This window comes from Thunnus albacares, chromosome 18, assembly GCF_914725855.1.
Source record: "Thunnus albacares chromosome 18, fThuAlb1.1, whole genome shotgun sequence".
Lineage (NCBI taxonomy): Eukaryota > Metazoa > Chordata > Actinopteri > Scombriformes > Scombridae > Thunnus > Thunnus albacares.
Genome location: NC_058123.1, coordinates 29337398 through 29348052, shown reverse-complemented (window position 1 = coordinate 29348052; position 10655 = coordinate 29337398). Strand labels below are relative to the sequence as shown.

The 10655-nt window shown below is 41.1% G+C and overlaps 1 protein-coding gene across 2 annotated transcripts; it reads right to left on the bottom strand.

The window, feature by feature from the left end:
* Nucleotides 1–808: 808 nt before the first annotated feature.
* LOC122968877 (E3 ubiquitin-protein ligase MARCHF3-like) lies at nucleotides 809–7680 on the bottom strand. Of its 2 annotated transcripts, XM_044334390.1 has the most exons (6): nucleotides 7420–7680; nucleotides 5536–5655; nucleotides 5001–5295; nucleotides 2150–2354; nucleotides 1848–2057; nucleotides 809–1355 (listed from the first exon to the last, which is right to left on the bottom strand). In XM_044334390.1, exons 3-6 carry the CDS (start codon nucleotides 5231–5233, stop codon nucleotides 1197–1199), a joined length of 807 nt encoding a protein of 268 aa, XP_044190325.1. In that variant the 5' UTR covers nucleotides 5234–5295; nucleotides 5536–5655; nucleotides 7420–7680; the 3' UTR covers nucleotides 809–1196. The 2 variants fall into 2 exon arrangements, with proteins under 2 accessions (XP_044190325.1, XP_044190323.1); XM_044334388.1 differs by lacking the exon at nucleotides 5536–5655 and having other exon boundaries at nucleotides 7420–7661.
* Between the last annotated feature and the right edge of the window lie 2975 nt (nucleotides 7681–10655).

The window sequence follows — 10655 nt, the reverse complement described above, 5'->3', positions numbered from 1 at the left end:
ATAGGAAAACGATTACCATTCTTGAAAATATAGCAGTTCATGAACTTCATACATCAACGCCTATTTGTCCATCCAAATGTAGTGAATGTGGATGAGCAAAAACGTTATGTATGAAAATGTAACAATGTATTATTACGCCTGTATAGTTTCCAGGACAAAAGAAAAACTTTCACACCTTTGAATAGTACATAGTACAAGATAAGCGGGTATACTTTGGATTTTGTGCGTTAAACAACATTATTGCCTTTGACATAACTTAAAAATATGTTAAAATGTCAAACATAGTATGACATGTGTCTTTAATTTATCTGCAACAGTTACTAATGAGATTTTTTTCCTACTTGATACCTGCCAGACTCCGTTGTATTTGGAAAATCAGTTCTGTGATCGCAGGCTAATGTATTCACTTATTTCACATAAATCTGAGCCACATAAAATCCATAAATTACCCTCACCAACTCATGTATTGAACATTGTATTTTATTTTCAATCAAAACACACATAAAACAGAACGAACAACAAAACGTTTCAAATACAAAAAATAACCTTTGGTTTAAATGTGTCTCTATCAATCAGAAGTGCCAAAAATTGCCCACTGACATATTAATACACTTTTAATGTACCAGGAGAGGACTTTAAGGCTGTGCTCGACATGACATCAAACATCTTTCATCTGTTTACGTCCATGTGTCTTCGTTTATGCTGCTGAAATATAAAGACATCCACAGCTTGCTTATTTCTATTGAAGTAAGTGCTTACAGAACAGTCAATTTTATAAGAACAGTCTGATATTTTGGGAAACTTCTCATGTGATAAACGAGATTTCTCTAAATGTCAAACTGTCCTGTTCTTTGAAGTAACGCTATAGCCATAATATCTTCATAACGGTGCAAACATGTCTCACTTGGGCTTAATTTAATCAAAGGCGTGGTGCTGTTACTGCACATTACAATCACAGTGTTTATCTCTCTGTCATTTGGTCGACGAACACCCTGCAGTCCCTCCCCCTCATCAGGAGCCAAGATGGCTGCTTCATCAGCTCACAGTGCTCATTGACTGCTTGGACCATCTTACCAGTCCATTCACACATGTGACATCAGCTCTAGTAGGTCTCGGATGAGTACTTGAAAGTGCAAAGGGAGCAGAGGATGAACAGTGTCCGTATCCTAATGAGAGCCTTGGAGAAGGCTCTGTGCTCAGACTATTGACTCTTTGGACGGCTGCTTCCCTCGTTGGGAGCCTTGGAAGGAGTGCAGCGCTGACGGCTCACTATGCAACCTGGGGAGCAGGAGAACCACTCTCTGATTGGACTGTCGCCACTCGTTGTACAGTCGACAGTGATACCTGAGAGACACCTGGGGAGGACAGGACGGATGTCAGGATTCCACCTAAAAATTGCATTTTCACTATGCGATGGACATTTTAAAAAAGGTCACACCACCTATTTTTACATGTTGTGGTTAGTTCATCTTAGCCTGTGAGGAAGGAAGTTTGTCAAGTCTGAGAAAATGAAAGAAAGAAAGAAGTGCAATTGATGATGTCACAGTGAAGTCACCAGTGTTATCTCAGCTTCATAACAGAAAACCAGAGTTAGGAACTGGAATTTTGTGGTTTGAAAGATGTGTGCGTTTAACAGGAAATAATGCAACTATTTCTGCGAGATGTCGGTCATTTTCAGTGGAGACCTGCTACAACCCCAGTGGGGGCATCCAGAAGAAATTGTTACAAGATACCATTACTGTAGCTTCAACATTTCAAAAAATATACTTTGGCAGGCTGACTGAAGTACGGCTTATGTGTGGTTAATATTGCATAACATCTACAGCCCCACGCCTCAGCATACTAACCAGGGTCCAGAAGAGGTAGATGGTGAAGAGGGCGATAGTGAGTGTGATGAGCCCCACGGCCTCCAGCCGGCTGGAGTAGTGAAGGTGATCGATGGCACCGCGAAGGCAGAGCCAGCCAGAGATGGTGGCCAGAGGTGTGATGAGCAAGAAACACACCATGTCACCAAACAGGGTGCGCTTCTCCTGACGAAGACCTGGGTTCTGCAGCCACTAAACCACCGGCAAGAATCAAAGCACAGTCAGTTATAGACCAAAAATGTGAAGCAACGACTCAGTGAACTGGATCTTTCTTAATCCTGTACCTCGAGCAGCGGCCTGGACTTCCTCTGCACAGTGAACTGGTAGTGGCAGAGCTCACAGTGACTGGTTCCTGAGGCAGACAGCCAGTGTTCCAGACAGCTGCGGTGGATGGTGGCCAGGGTCCCAGAACATTCACAGGGGGACAGCAGTTCCTCCTGGGCCCCGCTGTCATGGCAGATCCGACACATGGGGCTCTCTGGCAGAGCACTGAGGAGGAGATGGAACTGGTCTGTTATGCTTCAAATACTGTGTGAATATATCATGTATGGCATATATAGATTATATACATTCAATGAAAATGAAAATTTTCATGTCACGTTTGACGTATTTTCATCTGGAGGTTTAGCAACTGGGGAAAAGTGATTCACATAATTGCACAATAATAACCGCTGTTACTCAAGCACTCAGTACTAAGTACTGTTTTGTTCATTCTTTTAGTTAATTAATTTTTCCAGCCGGATTTAACTGAAATAAACAGTGATTATTTTCTGGGTAAGTTGGTGAGTCAGTGCCATTCTTCTGAATTTGGTGTTTTCAAATACTCTGTATGGGCACATGTCTATGGCCTTCAGCTGGAGGAGTTGGGAGTCAGTGTGCTGTAGTGTTAGCTACTCTCTCCTAAGGTTGACGGTTCTGTCGCCTTGGTGTGTGACGCCTCTGGCATACTGTACGATACTGCTGTGCATTCTGCAGACTGCTATTACAGTTGAATGATTTTATGCAGCAGACACTTGTAAGCAGGATGTTACTAAAAAATTTTTTAAAAAAGAACTATTTTTGGAGCCAATTTCAGTTCTATGTATATTTTTGTGTCATTTGTGTTTACACCTCCGACCACCAGGTGCAGCTTCACTTTTTTGTGATAACTGATATGAGTTGTACATAAGGAGGTCAAGGTTAATCAGATTTAGGTGTTGCTCATTTATGATAGAGACATTCCATTCTGCTAATTTATGCTTCCTCCCGTCCTGGCTCCTCCATCCTCCAGCTGGTTAAATGCACCTTGAGGAGTCTTGAGGAGTCAAGGAGAGAGGAGCTACAGGTGTATCCTCTGTTGGACAGCTACACCGCACAGCTGCGTGTCTCCTATAAAATCATCCTGAGCCTGAAAAGGACGAAATGAGCGAGGACGTCATGTTTGATGAATTCAGTTCATCTCTCTCTCACGTCCTCGCTGGGAGCAGCTAAAATGCGAGGGAGAGACATGAGTGAAGGAAGACGAGGGGGACACGTCTTCTCGTTGCGTCTTGAGGATGGATGAAAGAGAGGTATGAGGAAGAGATGTGAGGACGGAGGAACTTTATTCAATTATGGAATTAGGGAAATTATGAAGAAACAATTTAAAATGGAAACAGCTAATGACTGCTCTAATGTTTTATTATTTGATTATAGATCTATGGCAGTGTCTGACTGTCACAGAGTAAGACCATTTAAATCCCTTCATTATTGAAAGAAAAGAACCAACGTAAAGGAGCAATAAACAAAACAGCTATATTTAAATAAAATACTGCCTACTTACTAGTGTGTGAAAGTTTGATGTCCTTTTCAGGCTCAGGCAGATATTAAATTATTATTATTATTCCCCTCTTAATTGCTCTTGTGAATCATCCACCAAATACATTAAAGTCCTGTTTCCTCCTCTCTCTCCTCTGAGGCACTGAGGGGATAGGAACGTCCTCGATGATAGCAGAGGGAGAACTATTAGCTCACAGCTGGAGGACAGAGGAGCGAGGATGGCGGGAGGTATAAATTAGCAGAGTGGAAAGCACCAAGTGGGTGTTTTTCTCATGACCTTATTTCCATGTCTCCTCGCTCCTTCACTCCTCTAGGTTGATCCGGAAATCATTCCATCTGCCATCACGCAGGACATCTCAATTACCTTTTACTGCTATTCAGAGGAGCAAGGAGGCTTCACTGTATGTCTTAATAATGAAGCATAAAAATCAACTTTCATCATTCATTAGAAAGATGACTTGTTTTCATTTTCCCCATTTTTAAACCTGGATCATGGATGCTGCTCAAGGAGAAGAGCAGTAGAAACATATCTTCTTTGTGTTTTGGGTGTATTCTTACACATTAGAAGTGTCTCATGTGTATTGAGCCGACTGTGGTTTGACAGATCTCTTGTTGATGTTATAATATGCGGATGCTTGTCAGACTGTTTATTTGAAGAGACACATTCTTCTGTCATGTTAGAGGACATCACTACAGCGCTGTGCTAGCAGTGATAACTGTGTGCTCTTATTATTTTACCAAATCATCACATTATCAACAAATACAAATTCCAAGGCATCATTAAAAAGATGTTAACATTCACAGGCTGAAAGCTGAGCCAGCGGTGATTCAGCTGTACAGACGTCATGAGAAAGTGAAGTCACCTCAAACGTCTATTTCTCAAAAAACATGTTTCCTCAAATTCCTCTCCGCTCACGTCTTTTTCTGCATCTCGCTTTCGTGTCTTACGTAGGAGCGACTAAGACATGAGGAGAAGACACGAGTGAGGGGAAGGAGTAGACATTTAAGATTAATGACTGTGCTTAAACTCCGGCCTTTGTTTGTTCCCAACACACCGACAACGGACATACTTTCTCAGCAAGGGGTGCGCTGAAACGATCTGTGTAATAAATCTGAACTTTTTCTCATCAACAAACTGGCCGTTTCCTGGGAATCACTACAAACATATCACAGTAGCAGCAGTAGGCTTTTTTAAGTAGAGTAAATGGTCACTACAACTAGTGTTTTGCATATATCTGCTATCATTGACAGAAGAGTGTAAATCTATCACAACACATCAAGAGACTCAACAAACAGAGAATCAGAAATATGAAAAACTAGAATGAATACATGACCTACCACTGTTTGCTGTACGTGTCCAACGCCGCGGGCATCAGTTGAGCGTCCAGCTTGGTAGACACCTGTGTGTAATACTGAAGCTGCTCGCCGGCTGACACGCTGCACCCCTCCATGGTTTTTCCTGGAAGAGGCGGCTCTTCAGAGAAGCCACACATGGATTCGGAGTCAGGCTCGGGCTGGAATCTTACATTTGGCAAAACTTCTGGCAACAAAGTGCAGCGACCGGTCATCATGACGGTGGTGGAAGAGAGAAGAGCGCTGGCACAGATCAACAGGCTTACTGGGCGTCTCCCATCTACAGAACAGGAAAGGTGATTCAGCCCCGTTATGTACAAACAATACAGGAATTAGAGATTTACGCATTAGATACCAATGTGATATCTGTGTATTCAGCAGTCACATTGAAAGAATTTGCTCCTGTATTTCAGAATGTTAATACTATCTGTCTTCAGTCCTCCTAAGCTCCTACATCACATATGGCACATATGAGTGATATGTGAAAATCCTCTCATATTGAACATAAGATTTTACTCACCAAATAACTGCAGAGATGTATGACCCTGGTGACATTGCTGAAAATAAGTCCAACTGGTCAAGAAACATGAGCGGTCTGGCAGATCGCTTGAGTCAGACAGGTTGACAACTAGCCAAGTTTCTACAGAAACACATTTATTTGGAAATACAACCGAAAATAAGCACAGGAAATCAACTGTGACACATGGCTTGTTATTACCAAATGCTTTTCCTTTCTTTTCCAAAGAAATTTTTGTCAATCTGATGATTTGTTTCCCACGCTTCGATCATCTGACTTTTCATGTTTCTTGACCAATCAAACCTTTTTTTTTTTTTTTAACCTTATCGAGTTGAATTGTCTAGTGTGCTCGGCAAAAAAATCGCCTGTTTAGGAGAAAACTCCGTTCTCTGACGAAGACCGTGAGAGGAAGTTGAAAACTCCCACGACCTTAACCTTTGGATGAACTTTCACGCTTAACATGACCATTACCGATGAGTGTAAGTCCAATATTGACTCTCGTTTAGCTCTGTTTTTGGTCTCCACCAACTCCTGAGAAAAATATCTGTCTCTTTAGCTGCTAAATGCTCCACTATGTCCACCAGCTACTGTCTGATATCACCTTCAGACAGCAGATGTGCGTATGATGTGGGCATACACAACGCATGTTTGCAGCCATCACCCTGCTTCTCACTGTTAGCAGAGACTACAGTCTGCTGTGTAGTTTCATTTCACTCTCTGTGTTTATTCTCTTGACAAATTAAACATCGATATCACCGAATGTATTTCTATTCCAGGTAGTAACACCAGGTCTCCAAAACCAGGCTGCGTCTAAACCCTGGTTGAGGGTCAGCTGACACTCATACAGATACATACCCCCCAACACGTCACTGTGTTGTTCTGAATGGGGTGTAACTGTGTTTGTCTGCTATTTGGTGCTGAGCAGGTAGTGTACAGTGGGTTAATCAGTCACTGAAAAAATATCTGCCTGCTACTGCTGGATGAGAACGCTGAGACTCAACCAAACAGTGAAGTTGTGGGCTGTAAAAACAAAACAATTAGCTGAGATGCTAAAAAAGCTGAAGGAAACTGCAGAGTTGATTATTATTCTGTGTGGTTCGGTTGCTTCAAGTGACCACCCTTCACATTATACACAGTCATCTGATCAATAAGTAATATAAAATTTGACATTTTGACATGTGAGAGTAGGAAAAACACAAGTGTAAAGAATAAAATGAATAATGGGTGAATTCCATTTAGCTGCTTGAGTTGTAGTTTCCTGGTATTGATGCATTGTGAGGCTCACTGTCACACTGTCATGTATACATAACTGGGAGCCATCTTTAATGTTATTAGTGACATCTGCTTTCCCTGCGGCCAAAATGTCTGCTGTTAAAAAGGTCTATTCACAACTAACATTTCATCTAATATTCTAAGCTTTTAATACAATTTTCTCATCATATTTGAATCATATCTCATGTAAAGTAACTGTCTCCCAGAAAATTGTAACAATTCCAAACGAACTAGATTATGAAACTTCTGAAACGAATGTTTTGAGGCCAGTATAAACGCCGACGTATTGCACGGATTTCAATGTCCCCATAATGACAAGCCCATGTGCTGCCATAAGTCAGTCAGTGTGATTATCTAGCCTGGCACTGCTGAGGAATGTAACGTTACTGATTAATAAGCATGGAGTTGGAGAGTTTTGTCCTTAGTTATGTCAGCTAGTGGTAGCTGTAGTTCTGACTAACTTCACGTCATGTCTCCACACAAACAACGGAGCTAACTCATGCGTACAGTAAACAATATTTCCTCCTTGTTATGATGCCAGCATGCAGGGGAAGTTACAGGAGGCCTAATGTGCCACACCTTTCCCACTACTTCCTTCACACTCCACTGACTTACCTTCAGTCGACGGCCTGACTCCGCCGTGGCGCCAGGTTGAGCGGCAAAGAATGATATTAAGAAGCGGTCTCTCCTCGAACTCATGTAACTATGTGTCAAACTCTGCTATCATGACACTCCGCGAACTTCCGCTCTGAGCTAAATGGGTGCTGTTCGGTTCAGCTGTCTGGCGCGTGAGAGAGTTTTCCGCCCTGAGCTGTGGCTTACAGGCAGACCTTCTTTACGCTCCGTAACAATTTCTTCCTGTTGTTCTGTAATACAGCCATGGTTGAGCGCCCAGCTTAAAGACTTTGATTGGTAGCTCTTGTTGGGGTGGACATGGTCTGAGGGAACGCCTTGCCTATGAGTCTCACTTCAGGGCACACCATAAAAGAAATGCATCTGTCCACTGGTTTCTCCTGGCCAATCACAGCATGTTTTGTCCACAGTCTTTTACATATTGTAAATGGGGAGGACAAAGTAATATACGCATTTCCGTGTAATGCAATCCAATACAACACTGAACTCTCCGCAGATCTATTTATCATAGCAATAGAAAGTATGGCCGAAAAAAATGGAATCAATATAATAAAATAGAAGGTATTAAAATAAATGGTTTAGAATAAAAAATGTAAATGTATGCAGATTATGTTAATTTTCATATTCAACCAAATGTTGCTACTCTCTCTGCATTAGTTGAGGAACTGAATATTTTTTCTGTTATTTCCGGGCTAAAATCTCACTATGATTACGAATTGGATCACTGAAAGGGACAAATTTTGAGCTGTGTTGCAATTTACCTATAAAATGGATAAATGGCCCCATAGATATTTTAGGTATACACATCCTAAGAAACATGGAAGATAGTACAAAAGAAAATTTTGATAAAAAGCTGTAAATGGTTGACAGAAAAATAAATGTATGGAAAACTCATTTAACGTTGTACAGTGAAATAACAGCCCATGTAGGAGGACGTTCTTGGGACCTTGCGTAATGTTCCCTAAAAGTTCTCTTTTAGGGAAAGGTGACAAACGCCCCAAATTTTTACAGATCATTGGGGACGTTCCTAAAACGTCCTTTTTGGTTATGAAAGTGCTGTAGTTCAAAGTTCCCTATATGACTTTCGGGCGAAGTTCCATTTCAGTTATTTTATGGTCACAGTGCAACATTACAAAGAGGACATTTGGGGCATAAACACATATTCCCATATGGTCACCTGTTGCTCGTATGAGAACATTTTGATGACAACTTCATCAGTTCGCATATGGGTCTAAATTGGTCATATAATAACGTCCCCCATATGACTTTAGGCGGATATTTTGGTTATTTTATATTCACACTGCAATATTACAAAGAGGACATTTGGGACATTCCGTTCAAGACTGCAGTTGACAGTAGGGGAGACCAGGGACAGTTGTAACACTTTTTGCAATTTTCCCTATAAATCAAAAACCAATTAAACCAGAATAGTCCATTTGCTATATTATATACCTCATACATATATACATTCATACATTCATGTTATTGTGACTGTTCATTTCTCTTTTTTAAAATAATGACTACCTTTTTTAGGTAGCAGCCAATAAAATACTTATTAAGTAGGACTCTTACATTGTATTTTATCTGTTAATAACAATAAGGCAGGGCAGAAGTGGAGGCCCCACCAGAGAAGAAAGCAGAGCTGCAGGAGACAAACGAGGGAAGTGAATAGAATGTGTTTGTGATCTAGTTTCCTGTTGTACTGGTGCTGTAGTGCACTGTTTTTGTCAGGAGGCCTCACTGGAGTAAATCCTATGAGACTGGATTGAACACAACAGGAGGATGGACCAGCCCTGGACTGGCCGCAGGCGGTGGTGGTTTTATGTAGCCTACCTTGAAGCTATGTGCTTCTCCTCTGAGCTCCTGAATATGAGTTTTTTACTGTCATCACACTGTAACTGTAATACTGTTTGGTTGATCTAACTCTTAATTCAACAAATCATCTGAGCTCAATTGGGTCATGTATAGTATTTGTATTTGCGTTAGTGACAAGAGGTCTTTATTAATCAAGAGTGTCCCAGCTCTGATGAACCTCCACACTCTTGAGGTCCTGATGGACTACTTGCAAATAACGCAAGCCTGGGTATTGAGAAGAACCCTTAGTGTACATACTCGTGCAAGCCATGCTCTTGTCTTTGCAGGAGTAGACATTGCTCCCCAGTGCTGTAGTGGGTGAAATGGGCAAATCTAACAAGCACACAGGAGAACGAAAGTTCCTTGTTAAAACTTTACTGTGGCTGTGTCAAGTAATTTTTTTTTATATAGCCCAATATCACAAATAACAAATTCACCTCAGGTGGCTTTATGATCTCTACATTATAAAACATCCTCTATGCTTAGATTCTTGTCTAAGTCTTGTCCAAGTCCTCCACTCCCCAAGAGGTGATCTTACCCCCACACTATCCAGCTGCAGCATGAACATGTAGAGTGGCCTGACTGAGTTCTCCTACTTTTCTTTTTAACTGCCTTAAACAACAAGCTCTCTGATATGCATTGCACTCTATTTGAGCTCAAGCGAGTACACACACATTTTCTTCAGTAAAAGCTATTGTTCCATCCCAGCCAGTGCACTTACTATAAAAGCCCAATGTGTTCACGTCCCCTTTGAGATATTGTCCTGATGTAAAAAAAAAAAAAAAAAAAAAAAAGTAATTAATTTCCACATGAAAACCACTAATACTATTATTTTTTTTATTGAAGTTTGTTATAAAAATGCATGATGGCCTAATTTGTTCCGTTGCCTGCTTCCTGCTGCTGCCTCAACTGTTCATCAAAAGTGCTGTGGAGTCCAGTTGTAATGTTTTTGTAGCTCCTCAGTTTTACAGAAGGTGGAGCTATAGCACAAGCTCTTAGAACTTACTACATTCATGGCAGTTAAGTTTCGCAATGCATTCATATTCACACTAAAGGAATTTGAAACATTCATTTATCTAAATGTTGAACGTCAACACATGCCTCTGAGGATAGTGTTTCTCAACATACAAGATTCTTAGAGCACTGTGGGTTTCAGTCCTGGTTCTGTCTGTGTTGAGTTTCCATGTTCTCTTCTCTCTGAGTTCATATATGTTCCCATGCGTGTTTCCTCTCCCCCACCAACACTTGTCTACCACCAGGAAGTCACTCTGAAGCAAGGAAGAGAAGGCCAGAATGTAGAAGAGAAGACAGAGCAGAATGAAGTTGATTACTTGCGTGTATTACAGATCCATATCTATAATATC

What these genes read in the sequence shown, in the direction of transcription:
- LOC122968877 (XM_044334390.1), bottom strand. Translation starts at nt 5,233, where the DNA reads ATGATGACCGGTCGCTGCACTTTGTTGCCAGAAGTTTTGCCAAATGTA. An exon ending in AGTCCAGGCCGCTGCTCGAG is followed by an intron (nt 2,058 to 2,149) that starts GTACAGGATTAA and finishes CCGGTGGTTTAG; the next exon opens with TGGCTGCAGAACCCAGGTCT. An exon ending in TCTACCTCTTCTGGACCCTG is followed by an intron (nt 1,356 to 1,847) that starts GTTAGTATGCTG and finishes TGTCCTCCCCAG; the next exon opens with GTGTCTCTCAGGTATCACTG.